We start from the raw sequence: 19,517 nt of genomic DNA on the forward strand, positions 1-19,517 counted from the left end.
GCTGCCGTCTGTGGTTTCTGGGATACCCTAACCTCAGATGAAGCCAAAACGGTCCATAGTGCCAGGTGAGAGGACTGATCTGGTTGCTGCCTTGACCCCACAAGGACTGAGGCTGAAATGTGCTCAGGAGTTGGGAGTTGGGCCCTCCCAGATCAGTTGTTTTCTCTTGGGCTCTGGCTGCATTTGTCTGGGTGGGACAAGACAGCTCAGTAAGAAACTATTCAACTTTCTGAATCTAGAGCACAGAGTGCAGGCTTGGCAGTGACTCAGATGTTTGGCCTTTCTTTGCCTGCAGAGGTCATGCTGTTTGATGAGCCAACCACCGGTCTGGACTGCATGACTGCAAATCAGATCGTCGTCCTCCTAGCAGAGCTGGCTCGCAGGGACCGCATCGTGATCCTCACCATCCACCAGCCCCGCTCTGAGCTCTTCCAGGTGAGGGCAATGTCTCTTGTTCCAGCTCAACTCGTCACAGGTGGGTATACGTGTGCTGGGCTGAGATCTACCTGCATGCAGGTGTGCTAAGTCACTTCAGTCATGTCCGACTCTTTGCGACCCCATGGACTGTAGCCCGCCAGGCTCCTCTGTCCATGGGATTCTCCAGGCAAGAACACTGGAGTGTGTGGCCATGCCCTCCTCCAGGAGATCTTCCCACCCCAGGGATCGAACCCACGTCTCTTACATCTACCTTCATTGGCAGGCAGGTTCTTTACCACTAGTGTCACCGGGAAGCAGGGATCTACCTAAACCAGAGCAACTGAAGCCAATAGCTCTGGATTTGGGAAGGGCAGAGGTTGGAAACTTAGTTCTTTCAGCACCTACCATAAGGTGCTGAAACAACTACCACGTTCCAGACAGCTTCTATGCACTAGCTCATTTAATCCACATCACAACGCTTTGAGGTGGATACCGGTATTTTCACTTTACAGAGGGAAAGAGTGAGACTTAGAAATGATACATAATGGAGCCAACATCACAGTTAATAAAAAGCTGGAACTGGCCTTCACATTCTAGTAATAGTTGGCTTTCAAGTCTGTGTTTTTCCTCTAAATCATACAGATTTCCTATCCAGAAATCTCACCTTAATCTCTCAGGATCCTTTCAGGGAGGTATTATTTGACTTTTATAGATGAAGATCTGAGATTTTAAAAAAACTTTGTCCAAGGTCTCTCACTTAGGGGCACGGTTGGGACTCAAACCCTGGTTGTCTGACCAGGTCCATGAGTTGCTTTCTATCCTAGACATGATGCTGGGTGCAAGCTGGGAGGCTGCAGGATCCACAGTGGCGAGCCAGGCTGGAAAGAGTAGGGATGTGTTTTGAGTGGCTCCGATGGCCGCAGTAAGAGTACTCATGAATGGCTGAGACGCTCGAAGGACTGACTGCTTGAGACTTGTTTTCCGTAAGGATGAAGTTAGCTGATTACACACTGAGACTGTCTGTCGTTCGATCAGCTCTTTGACAAAATCGCCATCCTGAGCTGCGGAGAGCTGGTTTTCTGTGGGACACCGGTGGAAATGCTTGATTTCTTCAGTGGCTGTGGTTACCCTTGTCCCGAACATTCAAATCCTTTTGATTTTTATAGTAAGTTTTTCTTTCACATTCCTGATCATAAATGTTTTTAAAACGTTCTCATCTAAGCTTCCTGCTTAAATGACACCTGTACAAGTGGATTTTATTTCTGCTTTTGTTCTGGTGTTTTTACTCTTCAAAATATTAATTTGGCCGAGTCAATTAACTTGCCATAGGTGACCTGTCAGAATGAGGTGGGGGATCTCTCTTGAAATGGCGCCCTTCTACTTGATCAGAGGAAAACTAGCTGAACTTCTGGATTCTCCCAGACAGGCTTATGGGGATCCTCATGGCCCTGCTGATAGCTTTAAAATACTCAAAAAGATTTTTATAGGTGGGCATTAATAACAGGTATTATTTTGATGAGATGAAGTATTATGGCTAGAACTCCTAAATCAATGATGAAACATATATTAGCCATTGTGTGTATATATATATGCATTTAAAAGCACATGTGTTTTTTGTGTGGCAAAAAAATTTCAGTGGACCTGACATCAGTGGATACCCAAAGCAAAGAACGAGAAATAGAAACCTACAAGAGAGTCCAGATGATTGAATTTGCCTACAAAGAATCAGCAATGTATCACAAAACCTTGGAGGCTATTGAAAGAACAAAGCATCTGAAAACATTACCAAAGATTCCTTTCAAAACCAGAGATTCTCCTGGAGCCCTTTCTAAACTGTGTGTTCTCTTGAGGTAAGAGCCTCACCCCATTTTAGATGGATAGACATCCACCCATAAAAGAAAAGCAATTGAAATGGGGTTGTTTGGCTTTCAGGAGAGTGATGAGAAACTTACTGAGAAATAAGCTGGCGGTGACGATGCGTCTCACTCAGAATCTGATCATGGGTCTGTTCGTCATTTTCTTCCTTCTACGACTCGGGAAGGATGTGCTGAAGGGTGCCATCCAGGATCGCGTGGGTCTCCTGTACCAGTTTGTGGGTGCCATGCCATACACAGGCATGCTCAACGCTGTGACCCTGTGTGAGTGCCTTGCCCAGGAGGTGTGCCCCCAGAGTGAGGATAGGGGCTTCTCTCTCCCTGAATATCTCCTTTCTCCAGCTGACACCTTGCGAGACTGCACCAACATAAGGGTATTCCTCTGAGCCAACCTGGCCCTCTCCAGGTTCTTTCTCTGGGAAAAGGTAACTTGTGAATTGCTAACACCTCAGTGAGAATTCAGAGAAGGCAGTGGCACCCCACTCCAGTACTCTTGCCTGGAAAATCCTGTGGATGGAGGAGCCTGGTAGGCTGCAGTCCATGAGGTAGCTAAGAGTCGGACACAACTGAGTGACTTCACTTTGACTTTTCACTTTCATACATTGGAGAAGGAAATAGCAACCCACTCCAGTATTCTTGCATGGAGAATCCCAGGGACAGGGGAGCCTAGTGGGCTGCCATCTATGGGGTCGCACAGAGTTGGATACAACTGAGGCAACTTAGCAGCAGCAGCAGTGAGAATTAGGTCACCACATGGATCTCCTTGAGGCTTTCTGAGGATCCAGGCAAAACAGGAAGTTATGAGGAGCTGATGGGGCAGCTGATGGTGGTGGTTTTAGAAGATCAGCCCTGGTATCCTATCTTAGCCATGAGGAGGCACAGCTCACTGGGGCCCGGATGCCTGGCCAACTTTGCTCTGTTAACGTTTTTTAATGGAGCCTTATTTAGGACAGCCAGCATATGGTTTTCAAACTCAGTGGGAGTCCAGAAGCAATACCTAGCCTGATGTTCAGTGCTAAGGCCCTGCACAAAAAGAGGACACAGGGCCTCACGCCACTTGTTTGTGTCTCTTTTGCATGTGTATTCTTGAATTGGTGACACCCCTCCTCCACTTTAGAGACATGGAAATAAATGATCTTACTGTAGTCCTACTATAGTTCAGGTAGAATGTACGTTTCCGGTGGGGAGGGGTGTCCACAGTTCTATGGATGGCAGTCCCTTCTCTGCATCACTGGGGGGCTCCAGCTGGTCCTCACCACCCAGTGCTGATAGACCTCAAGTTCAGCCTGGGCTAGCACCACCCCCTGCCCTTCCACCCTGGCTCCACCAGCTGTGTGGTGACCAGCTCTTCTGAAACCTGCCTTCTGTGCCCAGTTCCTGTGCTGCGTGCCGTCAGTGACCAGGAGAGCCAGGATGGCCTGTACCACAAGTGGCAGATGCTGCTGGCCTACATGCTGCACGTGCTTCCCTTCAGCGTCATCGCCATCCTCATATGCTGCGGTGTGTGCTACTGGTAAGGAAGAGGCTGTCCAGAGGCCTTCAGTTCTCCCAGGTCATGCCTCCCATGGCCAGTGGGACCAGTGGAGCAAGAGGCCAAGGATAAACCGCTCTCCGCTCTGCAGGGTCTCTTTGCCCACTAAAGCCTTGTACAACGTTCTGTCCTTCAGGGCAAATACAAGAACTCCTCTGGGGGCCACATAGGATTTGAGAGCAGACCAGTAAGGCTACACATACCAGGGAATAGCCTGTCACACATTCACTGACCCAAGCAGAGGGCTCAGGAGTAGCTGGGACCAGGCCTCCCAGGCCGCTGTGAGCTGGAGCAGCAGTACTGCCTGAGGTTTCAATGACCGACCTGGGGCATCGCAGTTGGTTGGGGGTGATGGGGGCTTGAGGAATCAAGAGTGACTATGGGAAGAAGGCTTTGAAAAACCATGAAGCATCCCTGATGCTTTTGATGGATGGTTTGCAGATGATGCTTTTTATTTCATAGAACTTTTAACAGATATAATCCGAAAGTATGTAGAGAGTCATTTGTTGATTTGGTGTGACAGAGAGATGTATCCTCCTTAATCCCTGTGGCTTTCCCCTAAGATGGGGGAATCATGTGGTATTCTGTGACTCCAGCAGTGAGAGGCGCCCAGCTTGTCATCCCGAGAGATGGCTTCAGGCGGTCCTGGAGACACTGTCTTCAGGCCGCTGCATTCCTATGCTGTGCTCCTACTAGCAGAGAGACCCATGATATGCCATGTGAATAATTATTACGAATCGAGTGAAATATAGGCAGAGGGTAAGCAACAGCCTGGTTAGCTTGAGCTCTAAGGTGAGGAGTTGGAAAGGCTTGCTGCAGGCTCTTAGATGTCGGTGTCAACCTGGAGAGTGACAGAGGCAACGCTGCTTGTTCTGGCGAGCAGGAGGGCGGCCTCTCACAGCTGAGGGTGTGCCAGGGACCACATGGCCCTCCTTGCTGGTCCTGAGGAAGCCTCTTTATCCTCTGACACTCAGGAACACGCTGAATCTCTGATCTGTGATGTAAACTACAGGCCCAACCCACGTGTGCGTCCTCAGTCACGTCTGACTCTCTGTGGGGACTGAAAGCTGGAGTTTTTTCTGACTCTTAGCAGCATATCAGACCTGAACTCACTCAGTAGCAAAATCTGATCGGAACCAACATGAGGTTCTTTGTACTTTCCTAACAGTAACCCTTCTGTTTCGTGGAAATACTAATGTGCTTGAATGCAGGTAAAATCCTGAACCTCACTTTGGCAAGCATGGTCTATGCAGTATGACGCCTTCCACAAATCTGTCAATTGCCGCATTCCAAAACACATCTGCCCCTAAAGTGTTTCAGATGATGGATTGTGGACATAAGCAAATCTCCACATGACTTTAATTCAAGAAAGCATAAGATTAATATAAGCAATGTTAATAAAATATTATTATTATAAAAAACCCACTGTGTTGAGGCATATAATGACAATAATAATGACTAACATATTTAGTGCTTGCTTTTATGTCAGGCACTAAGAGGTTTAAATATATCATTTCATGTAATCCTGGTCACCATTCTATAAAGATGGCATTATTCATTATTCTTGTTTGAAGATGAGGAAGCTGAGGCACCAATGGGATATGTCTCTTCCCCATCATTATCCTAGGGAATTACCCAAAGGAGACCAAGGGTCCATTTGGTTGGGCAGGGAGAGGGCCTCTTGGAGGCTTTATAAAGGAGAACTTGAGAGATGAGCAACATTTGAACAGATGGAAAAGGAGCAAGGGTAATCCAGGGGAAGAGAGAGAAAGAGCATAAGTTTAGAAGCAAAAACACATGAGACCTTTTCAGAGAAAAGGTTCAGCTGTGCTGTGGGCAAAGGAGAGTTGGAAGGAGTAGTGGAAAATATGACTGAAGGCCCTGGAGCCTGCTGGCGAGGTGCTGATGCCAGGCGAGGGGCTGAGGCAGATGAGATACTGGGACATAGTGGAGGATTTCAGACCTCAGGGAGTGACTCACATCTGGTTGACTCAGGAGGCTGAGGTCCACATCACTTTGGTTGCAGATTGGAGCTAGGGCAGCGGCACTGGCCAGCCCAGTGAGGAGCCGTGGCAACTGTCTGGGAAGGCAGAGGCCCTGGTAAGGAGAGTATCAGTGGCAATGGAAAGTGGGGGGGATCACTTTGAGAATTTGGGAAAGTAGAATTGAACGAACTCAAATGAAATGGATTTGTTGGGGGGGGAATAAAATCATGGATGATGCCTGCATTTTAGCCGCATTTTCAGCCTGAGACCATGGGAAGGTGACAACCTCCTTATCGAGTTTGCCAGGAAAGAGAATTGATTTGGATTTGAACACACTGCTACATCTGAGATGCTACAGGACACCCAACTGGAGATGTCAGTCTGAGGTCTGGGTGACAGGTTGGTGTAGGAAAAAAAAAGGCGAGAGGAGTAAGAGTCAAGACCTGGAAATGGATTCTTTAGGAGAGAATGTTAGAAAGGGAGGAAGCAATCTGAGTATAATATCTTAAGAAGATCATTCAGAGAGTGGGAAGAGGCAAGTGACTCAGTGAGAGAGGCAGAGAGGTGGTCAGAGGTGGAAGGAGAAGCAGGATCAGGTAGCATCAGAGACACCAAGAGAGGACAGAGTTTCAAGGGCATATAATAAATCTGACAGTGCTGCAGATGTTCAAGGGGGCGTATCATAAGATTAAGGAGGTGTTGGTGCTCTGCCTAAGAAGAGCTTTAGCAGAGTGGTGGGGGTGCAAGGGAGGTTTACAAGAGAAGAAGGAGTGAGATGGAAGGAGATGCTGTTTGAGAAGCTTGCTGGTATAGGATAGAATGAAGAGGGGGAAGTTGCTTAAAAGGTTAGCAGACTCAAGGAATGGTTATTTTATGACATGTTAAGTAAGACCATTGAGAAAAACCACTAGATTGAGAGTAGATGAAACTATAGAAAAATTGGATAGTTCACAGATCAAGTTTCCAGATTAGACCAGAAACAGGGAAATCAGGTTAACATAGAACAGTTTTAAGTAACAAGTAACATTTAAATACAAGACCTGGTGAGTGATCAAGATTAAATGTGTGGAGTCAATGTAATTGATCAGGTTATGTAATTAGGAGGCACTGATGTTGATGAATTATCAAGATTAAAGACCTTGAGGATAATAATAATGGACAGGAGTGCAAAACTGACCCTGATCCAGAAGCTATGAAAGCATGAAAGGTGAGGCAGTGCCTTATAAGGGGCATAAAAGTGACAGTATAAGCAAACTTCATGATTTGTATAGGAGGAAAGGCAGATGACCTTGAAGAGTGGTAGGGAGGTGTGGATGTTCAGTTCAGTTGCTCAGTCGTGTCTGACTCTTTTGCGACCCCATGAATCACAGCACACCAGGCCTCCCTGTCCATCACCAACTCTCCGAGTTCACCTAAACTCATGTCCATCAAGTCAGTGATGCCATCCAGCCATCTCATCCTCTGTCGTCCCCTTCTCCTCCTGCCCCCAACCCCTTCCAGCATCAGGGTCTTTTCCAATAAGCCAACTCTTCACATGAGGTGGCCAAAGTATTGGAGTTTCAGCTTCAGCATCAGTCCTTCCAAGGAAAACCCAGGACTGATCTCCTTTAGGATGCACTGGTTGGATCTCCTTGCAGTCCAAGGGACTCTCAAGAGCCTTCTCCAAAACCACAATTCAAAAGCATCAATTCTTTGGCACTAAGCTTTCTTCACAGTCCAACTCTCACATCCATACATGACCACTGGAAAAACCATAGCCTTGACTAGATGGACGTTTGTTGGGTAAGTAATATCTCTGCTTTTCAATATACTGTCTAGGTTGTTCATAACTTTTCTTCCAAGGAGCAAGCGTCTTTTAATTTCATGGCTGCAGTCACCATCTGCAGTGATTTTGAGCCCCCCAAAATAAAGTCTGTCACTGTTTCCACTGTTTCCCCATCTATTTGCCATGAAGTGATGGGCCCAGGTGCCATGATCTTAGTTTTCTGAATGTTGAGCTTTAAGCCAACTTTTTCACTCTCCTCTTTCACTTTCAACAAGAGGCTTTTTAGTTCCTCCACTTTCTGCCATAAGGGTGGTGTCATCTGCATATCTGAGGTTATTGATGTTTCTCCTGGCAATCTTGATTCCAGCTTGTGCTTCTTCCAGCCCAGCATTTCTCATGATGTACTCTGCATAGAAGTTAAATAAGCAGGGTGACAATATACAGCCTTGACGTACTCCTTTTCCTATTTGGAACCAGTCTGTTGTTCCATATCCAGTTCTAACTGTTGCTTCCTGACCTGCATATAGGTTTCTCAAGAGGCAGGTCAGGTGGTCTGGTATTTCCATCTCTTGAAGAATTTTCCACAGTTTATTCTGATCCACACAGTCAAAGACTTTGGCATAGTCAATGAAGCAGAAGTAGATGTTTTTCTGGAACTCTTGCTTTTTCCATGATTCAGCGGATGTTGGCAATTTGATCTCTGGTTCCTCTGCCTTTTCTAAAATCAGCTTGAACATCTGGAAGTTCATGGTTCATGTACTGCTGAAACCTGGCTCAGAGAATTTTGAGCATTACTTTACTAGCATGTGGGATGAGTGCAATTGTGAGGTAGTTTGAGCATTCTTTGGCATTGCCTTTCTTTGGGATTGGAATGAAAACTGACCTTTTCCAGTCCTGTGGCCACTGGAGTTTTCCAAATTTGCTGGCATATTGAGTGCAGCACTTTCACAGTATCATCTTTTAGGATTTGAAATAGCTCAACTGGAATTCCATCACCTCCACTGGCTTTGTTCATAGTGATGCTTTCTAAGGCCCACTTGACTTCACATTCCAGGATGTCTGGCTCTAGGTGAGTGATCACACCACCATGATTATCTGGGTTGTGAAGCTCTTTTTTGTACCATTCTTATGTGTATTCTTGCCACCTCTTCTTAATATCTTCTGCTTCTGTTAGATCCATACCATTTCTGTCCTTTATTGAGCCCATCTTTGCATGAAATGTTTCCTTGGTATCTCTAATTTTCTTGAAGAGATAGATCTCTAGTCTTCCCCATTCTGTTGTTTTCCTCTATTTCTCTGCATTGATCACTGAGGAAGGCTTTCTTATCTCTTCTTGCTATTCTTTGGAACTCTGTATTCAGATGCTTGTATCTTTCCTTTTCTCCTTTGTTTTTCACTTCTCCTTTCACAGTTATTTGTAAGGCCTCCTCAGACAGCCATTTTGCTTTTTTGCATTTCTTTTTCTTGGGGATGGTCTTGATCCCTGTCTCCTGTACAATGTCACGAACCTCTGTCCATAGTTCATCAGTCACTCTATCAGATCTAGTCCCTTAAATCTATTCCTCACTTCCACTGTATAATCATAAGGGATTTGATTCATTCAGGTCATTCCTGAATGGTCTAGTGGTTTCCCCCACTTTGTTCCATTTAAGTCTGAATTTGGCAATAAGGAGTTCATGATCTGAGCCACAGTCAGCTCCCGGTCTTGCTTTTGCTGACTGTATAGAGCTTCTCCATCTTTGGCTACAAAGAATATAATCAATCTGATTTCAGTGTTGACCATCTGGTGATGTCCATGTGTAGAGTCTTCTCTTGTGTTGTTGGAAGAGAGTGTTTGTTACGACCAGTGCGTTCTCTTGGCAAAACTCTATTAGCCTCTGCCCTGCTTCATTCCATACTCCAAGGCCAAATTTGCCTGTTACTCCAAGTGGAAAATCCCATGAGTGGAGGAGCCTGGTGGGCTTCTGTCTATGGGGTCTCACAGAGTTGGACACGACTGAAGTGACTTAGCAGCAGCAGCAGCCAAGTGTGTCTTGACTTCCTACTTTTGCATTCCAGTCCCCTATGATGAAAAGGATATCTTTTTTTGGGTGTTAGTTCTAAAAGGTCTTGTAGGTCTTCATAGAACTGTTCAACCTCAGCTTCTTCAGCATTACTGGTTGGGGCATAGGGATGTTAAGACATGCTAACTCCTCCTCCTTACTTTACAAATGGAAGAAAGAGCAGCCATGTCTGAGGGCTGTTGAGCACATGCTATCACCAGGGAAATGTTATTTGGCGAAAGGAATATAAGGGGTTATAAGGGTAGCTTGTTTACAAGAACATGAAGGTCAAATCAGTGGAAGGGTTTGGTAGAATAAGACAAGAATGGAATGGAATGGGCCTGGGGAGGGCTAATTCCCTCCCTAGAAAAGCGGAGAAGGATTCTCATACTGTCAATAACCCCAAGATATAGGAATGAGGCGCCCAGAGGAGGGGCTGAGAACCAGGTTTTGTGAGTCCTTGGCATTAGGGTGGGAGCAGCATGGGCCAGGCAGAATGTGGCTGCTTATGGAGACGCCTGGACACCTCAGCCGTACTCACTGCAGCGAGTTGTGACCATCCTCTAAGTGTTGGTATTTTTCTGGGAGAGCTGAGGAGCTGTAAAACAGGAAAAGGGGGCTCAGTTGACTTGGGGCCAACAGTACAGTTCGCAGGACAAAATGGCCTCAAATGCGGGCCCTGTTCCAAAAAGGCCTTTCAAAGGGGGGGTTTGGCTTGCCTTGCAGACTCTTCCCACTCATTAACTACCATGGATTTATTCCTAGAAGGCAACTGTGCAGTTTTTCTTATATGATAAACCTTGGAGAGGAACTAAAGACCTTATGTTTTTCTAGGACTCTGGCCTTATACCCCGAGGCTGCCAGATTTGCATATTTCTCGGTTGCTCTCTTGGCCCCCCACTTAATTGGTGAATTTCTGAGCCTTGTGCTGCTTGGCGTGATCCAAAACCCAAATGTGGTCAACAGCGTGGTGGCCCTGCTCTCCATTGCTGGGGTGCTTATGGGCTCTGGCTTCGTGAGGTAAGATCTAACAACACCAACAGGTTTAGGCTGGTGTGGTTTGATGTTAATGATCACCTAAGGATGATGATTGTAAGGCATTCCAGAGGAGCGTGGTGATACTCTTATCACCTCACAGTCCAGAGTGTTTGTAGTGCTTACTAATCAGTATTGCTCAGACTCTGAACTGTTTACAGTTTATTCAATAAAAGGTCTTCAGAGTGAGATTCAGGAAATGATGATTTAGGTATGTTATCAATATGATTCATATGTCATAAGCCATTACAGCAAAAGGAGAAAAGCCAAGCTATTGTCCAGAAGCACAGCCTATTACAGGCTAACTAGCATGCATGGAGAATCCCAGGGACGGGGGAGCCTGGTGGGCTGCCGTCTATGGGGTCGCACAGAGTCGGACACGACTGAAGCGACTGAGCAGTAGCAGCATGCATTTAGTCCACTTCTTCCCCTGGCACTGTTGAGTTTCTATTCCAGCTCTCAATTCCTGGGTATTTCAAGGAAGTTAGCATAGTCAGATAAGAAAAGAGGTAAGAGAAGGTAAGAGACTGCTGAAGAAAGTATCAGGACCAGAAGGACATGCACCAAATGTTAACAGTATTATCTCTGGGTGACATTCATTTTCATTTCTCTTTATATTTTCCTCTATTTTGTGAACTTTCTATAATGGGCAAGCATTATTTTATAACCAAGAAAAAAATACACATGCACACATACATATATTTTAAAAAAGTAGTAGCAAGAAGGGTGGAAAATTTTAGGAGGGTGAAAGTGGTTCCTGGTGGGTGATGTGAGTTGGATCCAGTAAGCAAACTATGGGTCCCTGAGAAAATGTGAAGACGGCTATTTCTTTGACTTAAAAACCAGTCAAATAAGCTCCTGAGCAGCTATTACATGTAATCATATGTCTTTGTTTACTTATTTAACTCAGAGCAATCGATGTTCAGGTAAGAAAACTAAGCTCAGACTTGACTTTGTTCTGCTCACACTGTGAGGAGCCTCTCAGGAAGCATGTGGCTCCCTGAAGTCAGAGTCTTCCTCCTACCGCTCAGCTGCCAAGTGACCATTGGCAAGTCGCTTTTCCATCTTAATTAGTTTCGTTTATAAGATGGAGATAATGATCTCAGCCCCCTCTGTCTCAAGGGAACATGAGACTCGAATGAGGTCATCAGTGGGGAAACACTTCATGAACTGTAGTGACTTATAAAAGGTGAGATACTATTAAGCAAAGTGAGCTAGGTTTTGGGCAGTCAAGGAGATATTTCTGTACAGTGACACCATGACATTGTATTGGCCTATGTGGCTGAAGTGGCTTGTTTGCGTCTATGAAAAACGCACAGGATCCAGTCACCCCAGTGGCATGAAATCAAGACCGCAGCTTACGGACCCAACCTTCAGCAGCATTTCCTCTTTCTTATTTGAATCGTTATATGTTTGGTTTATAGGAAGAAGGGATTGGTTGTCCTTAAGAGGGAGGCAGTGGCCAACATTACCAAAATGCTCTTGGGTTCTTTGTAAAACCTCAGTATCCCAAGGCTTCACCTGGGTTCCATTCCTATCACTGGGGTGAAACTACTCCTGAAGCCCACATCAACGTCGCAGTCATTGGGTTTATATTTTTCCTTCAACTCACGTTTCCTGACTGACTGCCTACAACATTTGCCCTTTTGGGTCCATCTTCCTTTAAACTCAAGTGGAAATAGCTTTGTTCTTTCTCCTTACAAAAGAATGCAGGTTCTTTGGGGAAAAAATATACACAATGTAGAAACATATTAAGTAAGTTATTTACCTGAAGTATCACATCCCAGAGTTAAATTTTGTTGTGTATTTTGCTAGACTCTTATGTAATCTTTAAATAAGCTCATACTGTTGTGAAAGAGTAAGGTATACATGCTTTTCTCCCCCTTGTGGAAGGTCCCACGTCAATAAATTTGGGTCTGTGGTTCCTCCCTCTTGGATGTATTGTGAGGATTTCTGTGTCACTGCCTGGTTTTCCTCCTGTGTCTTTCACTGATCAATTCATCCCCCTCTGTGCCTGCACAAAGCCTGCCTGCTGTTGCCTTGGCAGGACAAGCTGTCTCTGACAGGCCCCTTTGTTAGGTCTCACTGCTCATGTTGCAGTCTTCCTTAGATAGACTGTCAGAATCTTGAGAGAAGCATTACAGCTTCTCTCAGCGGCTGGCCCAAGGCCTTTAACCAATTAGGTTTGCAAAAAATATTTGGACTGAGGGCTTCCCTGGTGGCTCAGAGGTTAAAGCGTCTACCTGCAATGCGGGAGACCCAGGTTCGTTCCCTGGGTCGGGAAGATCCCCTGGAGAAGGAAATAGCAACCCACTCCAGTATTCTTGCCTGGAGAATCCCATGGAGGGAGGAGCCTGGTGGGCTGCGGTCCATGGGGTCGCTAAGAGTCGGACACGACTGAGCGACTTCACAAAACAAATTCACAAAATAAATGAATGACTGCTCTCTTCTTGGACTTACCTGTACACTGGATCAGTGACCAGATCACATTGGTTTTCTTCCCCGCTGTCAAATCACAAATGCATGTGGGGCCTTTGTGTTTGCCCTGTGGGGTGCAGTACGGGACAAAGACACACAGTTCCTACCTCGTCACCCTCCAGCCAGCTGGGCAGCCGTCTGCTCCTGGCCACCATCCTGCCCCAGGCCTTTGTCATCTCACCCTTGCACTGCTGCTGTAGCCTGCTCCCTTTCTTGCTGTTCCTCCTCTGTCCTTACTCTGGTCCATCCTACTTGCTGGTGCCACATTAATACCCTTAAAACACTGATTGACGTGATCGTTTTCATGGTCCTTCAATGGCAAGCCCCTACGAGGCCCTGAAAACAGCTGGTCCCAGCTGCCATTCTCAACTCACCTCCCACTGCTCCCAGATCAGACCCTCCGCTCGAGCCTTTATGGCCCATCCAGCCGCACAGGCCTGTGCTCATACTGTTCTGCCGTCCTAGTGGTCTTCCTCTTCCCCAGACTCCCATCTGCCTTTTCCAGTTAGCCGCCTCTCAGTGTGGCTAAGTCAATTTTGTACCTCAGAACACTGTCAATAACTGAAAGTCATGCAGTTTTGGGATCACGTGGTGAAACCGTAAATACTAAATACAAGAAAATCATGGACAGTTGGTACTGTTTTTCTATACTTTCTAAGCACAAATGGTTCACCACTGTGTCTTTTTATAGTCTTAAGGATATATAATCTATGTCTCCCAACTCCATTATGAGTCCTTAAGGGTAGGGTACTTCTTTTGAATTCCTTAAGCACCCTGAATTAGTGCCTTGCAAACAGAAAGAATTTAGTGCATGTTTATTGATTGATAAAAGCTATAGAGTGAACCGAGAAGGGCACAAGGCCGGCATGAGGTTCCTCCTGAAACAGGTTTCACAATGAGTGTCTGCTGGTTCTCCCCATCCCTTGTGTTACAGTCCAGTTCTCACTTCATACTCTAGCACGCTCAAGTCTATTTAATCACAAACCTCCTCTAATGTGATGCGTTAACGTTATTTTCTTTTATGTTTATATCAATGGTGCCTAACAATAAAATTAAATAGAGTCCATTGTCAGGGGTGTGTTACATTAAGGTTTCTTCAATAGTGGACCACCAAGTTGTGATTTAAAATGATGCAGTGCTATGCTTACTGACTTGAAAGGCTATCTGAGATACATGTTTGTTTGAAAAAGCCGGTTAGGAAAGAGGATGAGTAGTTTGATTCCATTTACGTAAAATGTCATAACTATATGTATTACATATATCACTAAAATGTTAACAGCAGTTATTTCTGGGCAGTGGTATTTCTCCATACTTTTCAATGTTGTTTGAACTTTTTGTAGTAAGCATAATTTTTATCATGAGAGTTGAAAACCTATGTACATTCCTTTTGGGAAATATAAGGGTTGCCTTTCTTTTCATTTGGTAGGACTGTTACCAAAGCCTACTGAAGTTTTTCTTTCTTTCTTTTTGCTTTTTCTTAAGAAACATACAAGAAATGCCCATTCCTTTTAAAATCCTTGGCTATTTTACATTCCAAAAATATTGCTCTGAGATTCTCGTAGTCAATGAGTTCTATGGACAGAATTTCACTTGTGGTAAGTATTCTATTTTGGAATTTATTTTTATATATTCATTTGAAAATACAATTTCTTGAGGGAAATGTATTTTTTAAGTAAAAAACTATTGTAAAATGTAAAATAGATTTAAAACTTTGTTTTGAAGAGTCTAACATTTTCTCTGATTTTTAAAATAGTAAGCATTCATCAAGCTAATCACTTGTCAAAGGCCATCAGCTTAGGGGCATTCTGATGTTTTTAGAAAATGACAGATTTAACATACACTGAAGTAAACTCTAATATATTCTGGATGGAATCAGTTTCTATACCTACTGAACAGGTTGAAACAGGATGCAGTGGCTTCCTGTTCCCCCAAATGTACAGAGTATGTAGCTGAGTGAAGCCATATTTGGCACAAGTGTTCCCTAGTCCTGCGAGAGGGCAGTGGGAATACAGCAAGGCCCTCTTAGCCATTGGAAATCCCAGGCCACTCTGTGAAGTCAACAAAAGAACAAGACAGAATGTCATACTTGTTTTAAATCTCTCTAGGTGATAACATTAGTAACCTTGGGATACTCAGTGCTAAGTGATCATAATTTTTATCAGTACTATTCATTCATTTGGGTAATGGATATATACCCAAAATGGGAACAAGCACATTTCCATCTTCAAGGCTCAGAACACTCACTATTGCTTCATCTAATAATGAATTCTGGGCTCTCTAAAAAGTCCTGTGTATCTTTATGAAGAAGGGTACTTAGCAGAATACTAAGCATTTAGTGGGCATTTGGTAAACACATGTGGATTAAATTATCTTGGAAGTACCATATCTGACACTGTCAATCTTTTCCCTGGCAGGCAACTCAAATGCTTCTGTGTCAACTAACCCAATGTGTACCATCACTCAAGGAGCTCAGTTCATTGAGAGAAACTGCCCAGGTGCAACATCCAGATTCACAGCAAACTTTCTCATTTTGTATTCATTTATCCCAGCTCTTGTCATCCTAGGAATAATTGTTTTTAAAATAAGGGATTATCTCATTAGCAGATAGTAAAGGACACTGCTACAAAATGGAACTTAAGCTCCTAGATATACATGACCTCTTTGAATTTCTGAAGTAAGAATGCCACATGATTCTCAGTAGTACATTTAAGTCTTTTAACCATTAAGAACGCCATCTGTGCCCATTGGATCCATGCAGGCCTGGAATGCTATTCCAACTTGGAGGGACATGTGTTATTTGGAAATTGTGATGGAGCAAGTTCAAAGATGTAAATAATAATTCATAAAGTTATGGGAGACTAGTGTGACTATTTGTCTTTGTTCTAGACAGAAAAAAATAGGTCAAAGATTATGCTTATATTTGATAAAGGGCTTGGTAAAAAAGAAAATATTTGAATATTATCAGCTGTAAGTAACAGAAAAAGAGTTGTTTCACTGAAGCAAAGCATCACACAGAATTGGGTAAGAATGGTTTCACTATCATTTCAAAGCCCATATTTATGTGTCCAAGTCCAGATAAGTTACCTAGTCACATGGAGAGGATGTTGGATAGACAGTGAGTGAAGACCCCTGACACAGAGCATCTGCTGACTTTATGGAGGGTTAAAAATAAAAAACGGCAGGAATGGCTGAACTGAAAACAGCACACTAGACAAAAATAGTTCGCTATTTTTCACTGTCAACTTAGTTTACTTACAAAATTAAATGTTACTAGATAAAGTGTATGCATGAACTGAGAAATGACCTTTTTAAGGTTAGAGAGCAGCTGTTATTTAAACTCCACATAGAAAAGATGCCCAACTGACATGACATTTTCACTAAGAAGAGCAGAGTTACATGCTAGGGATTCATGTTCTTGAATTAAAAGAATGCTGATCAGTACGTATTTTTAGGATCAAATGATGTATATAGATTATTAAAAGTGGGTTCTGGACTAACTGATGGATTATCTTTCTGATCTTCAAGTAATTCATGTACAAGTCTGAAATGAAACTGTCTCCATGTTACCATGGTAACTTCGAATGAGACTATCTTACAGAGTACATGAACTTGTTCAGTTATTGTAACCTAACTTGTAAAGAATGATAAATTATAGTATTTGAAATATCTCACATTATAGTGAGAAAGATCATTTTATTCAGGAAACCATGGTAAAATTCCATTTCTCAGAACAGTATTCAAGAATCTGGAGGCATTGGTAAATTACCAAAATAGTATTGTCAATTTTTATAAAAGGTCTTTGACACTGATGATTATGGTATAATAGTTACATAATGCCTTACAGATTATATATGTCACACCAGTTATAGACAGTTCTAGAGATGATAATCTATTAAAGCAGTCCAAAGAGAGTCCCACAGGAACCTCTTTTGAAATCACTGATTTCAACTTACTAAAGATATGGGTGTACAATCTAAGTGGAAACATTTTTCTACTATTCATATGCAGATGGAATTTCATTCTAGCGCAGAAACATTTGGAAAACTGACATAGCACGTGACTTTAAGCTATTAAATGTTAGTGATACTATCTTAGAAAAACACAATGACTTTCAACACGTGACAGTTTCTCAAGTTAAAAATGGACAGTGATGTGTAAGAAAATCAAATAATACAAAATCCTGCTTCCACCAAGTCAGTAATATTTTTGAGATCATAACATTCGGTGTTAAAGGGAGCTCTTTGCAGCACTCAAGAAAGGCGCCTGTCTGTTTCTATGACTGTAGTTCCTTGGAGACATGGTGACAATTCTGTTTTCCAGAGGACTGGAACCATATGCACCGACTGTCACTAGTTTAGGAACTTATATTTCATTGCTATAACAGGGTAGTCTGCTATCCACTCTGATACCGCTTGTCAATCTTTGTGTTCTTAAAGTTAATAAATGCTCATTTAAAGCTGGGTGCATAGCATAATAAAGTTAACATATTTTATAGTGGAAATGGAAGAACATGGGATAACTTACTTTCCTGTTTAATGACAGCAGTTATGCTTACTCCAACTGAACTTGGCTAGCAGATACGTCTCCAGAAGTTAGAAGGCATCTTAAAGGCTATCCCACCTTGGAAATGATCTTGGTTATTACCAACTCATACAGTTTTGGCCTGCTTATTGATAGAATATTTCCTTAAATTTGTCTGTTCTTCAAAAAGTTGTACTCTTAAGTATGTCAGAATCACCAGAGGTACTGATGAAAAATGCAGATTACTAAGCTGCCTTCCAGACCCACTGATTGAGGATCTCGGGCTGTGGGGATTCAGGAATGTATTTTCTTTTTTTAAAAAAAGATTTGTTTCATTTTTTGGCTGGGGTGGGTCTTCGTTGCTGCACACGGGCCTTCTCCAGTTGTGGTGAGCAGGGGCTGCTCTTCATTATGGTGTGCAGGTTTCTCCTTGCGGAGCAGGGGCTGCAGGGCACGTGGGCTCAGTAGCTGTGGCACACAGGTTTAGCTGCTCTGCAGCGTGTAGGATCTAGAACCTGTGTCCCTTGCATTGTTTGGCAAATTCTTAACCACTGGCCTACCAGGGAGCCCAATTTTTTTTTTTTTTGACTGAAGTATAGTTGACTTACAATGTTGTTAGTTTCTGTTGTAGAGCAAAGTGATTCAGTTGTGTGTGTATGTATATACATATATATATTAGATATGGTGCATGTATCTTCCTAATCATAGTTTTGTCTGGGTATATGCTCAGGGATAGGATTGCTGAATCATATGGGAATTTTGTTTTTAGTTTTCTAAGGAACCTCCATGCTGTTCTCCACAATGGCTGCACCAACTTACATTCCCACCAACGGTGTAGGAAGGTTCCCTTGTCTCCACACCCTCTCCAGCATTTGTTATTTGTAGACTTTTTAATAATGGTTATTCTGATCAGTGTGAAATGTTACTTCATTGTTTTTATTTGCATTTCTCTAAAAATTAGCAATACTGAACATCTATTATTTGTAATATTGAGCATCTTACAAATAGCTGTGAAAAAGAGAAGTGAAAAGCAAAGGAGAAAAGGACAGATAGATCCATTTGAATGCAGAGTTCAAAACAATAGCAAGGAGAGATAAGAAAGCTTTCCTCAGTGATCAGTGCAAAGAAATAGAGGAAAACAATAGAATGAGAAAGACTAGAGATCTCTTCAAGAAAATTAGATACACCAAGGGAATATTTCATGCAAAGATGGGCTCACTAAAGGACAGAATTGGTATGCACCTAACAGAAGCAGAAGATATTAAGAAGAGGTAGCAAGATTACACAGAAGAACTGTACAGAAAAGATCTTCATGACCCAGATATAATCACAGTGGTGTGATTGCTCACCTAGAGCCAGACATCCTGGAATGTGAAGTCAAATGGGCCTTAGGAAGCATCACTATGAACAAAGCTAGCAGAGGTGATGGAATTCCAGTTGAGCTATTTCAAATCCTAAAAGATGATGCTGTGAAAGTGCTGCACTCAATATGCCAGCAAATTTGTAAAACTCAGCAGTGGCCACAGGACTGGAAAAGGTCAGTTTTCATTCCAATACCAAAGAAAGGCACTGCCAAAGAACACTCAAACTACTGCACAACTGCACTCATCTCACACGCTAGTAAAGTAATGCTCAAAATTCTGCAAGTCAGGCTTCAGCAATACGTGAACTGTGAACTTCCAGATGTTCAAGCTGGTTTTAGAAAAGCCAGAGGAACCAGAGATCAATTGCCAACATCCACTGGATCGTCGAAAAAGCAAGAGAGTTCCAGAAAAACATCTACTTCTGCATTATTGACTATGCCAAAGCCTTTGACTGTGTGGATCACAACACTGTGGAAAATTCTAAAAGAGATGGGAATACCAAACC

The 19,517-nt window shown here is 43.3% G+C and overlaps 2 protein-coding genes across 2 annotated transcripts in view; one reads left to right on the plus strand and one right to left on the minus strand.

Moving 5' to 3' along the window:
• The window catches only part of ABCG5 (ATP binding cassette subfamily G member 5), a 32,547-nt gene extending 16,578 nt beyond the window's left edge, over positions 1-15,969 (plus strand). The window contains exons 6-13 of the mRNA XM_068975455.1: positions 296-435; positions 1,453-1,582; positions 2,054-2,267; positions 2,350-2,555; positions 3,666-3,804; positions 10,449-10,634; positions 14,610-14,722; positions 15,542-15,969. Of these exons, the coding sequence (XP_068831556.1) occupies positions 296-435; positions 1,453-1,582; positions 2,054-2,267; positions 2,350-2,555; positions 3,666-3,804; positions 10,449-10,634; positions 14,610-14,722; positions 15,542-15,735 (1,322 nt within the window). The 3' untranslated portion in view covers positions 15,736-15,969. The remainder of the gene's footprint in view (positions 1-295; positions 436-1,452; positions 1,583-2,053; positions 2,268-2,349; positions 2,556-3,665; positions 3,805-10,448; positions 10,635-14,609; positions 14,723-15,541) is intronic.
• A 1,806-nt stretch (positions 15,970-17,775) lies between these two features.
• DYNC2LI1 (dynein cytoplasmic 2 light intermediate chain 1) overlaps positions 17,776-19,517 on the minus strand; it is a 44,743-nt gene continuing 43,001 nt past the window's right edge. The window contains exon 13 of the mRNA XM_068977286.1: positions 17,776-17,823. Coding sequence (XP_068833387.1) covers positions 17,776-17,823 — 48 coding nt within the window. The remainder of the gene's footprint in view (positions 17,824-19,517) is intronic.

This window comes from Capricornis sumatraensis, chromosome 1 (assembly GCF_032405125.1).
Source record: "Capricornis sumatraensis isolate serow.1 chromosome 1, serow.2, whole genome shotgun sequence".
Lineage (NCBI taxonomy): Eukaryota > Metazoa > Chordata > Mammalia > Artiodactyla > Bovidae > Capricornis > Capricornis sumatraensis.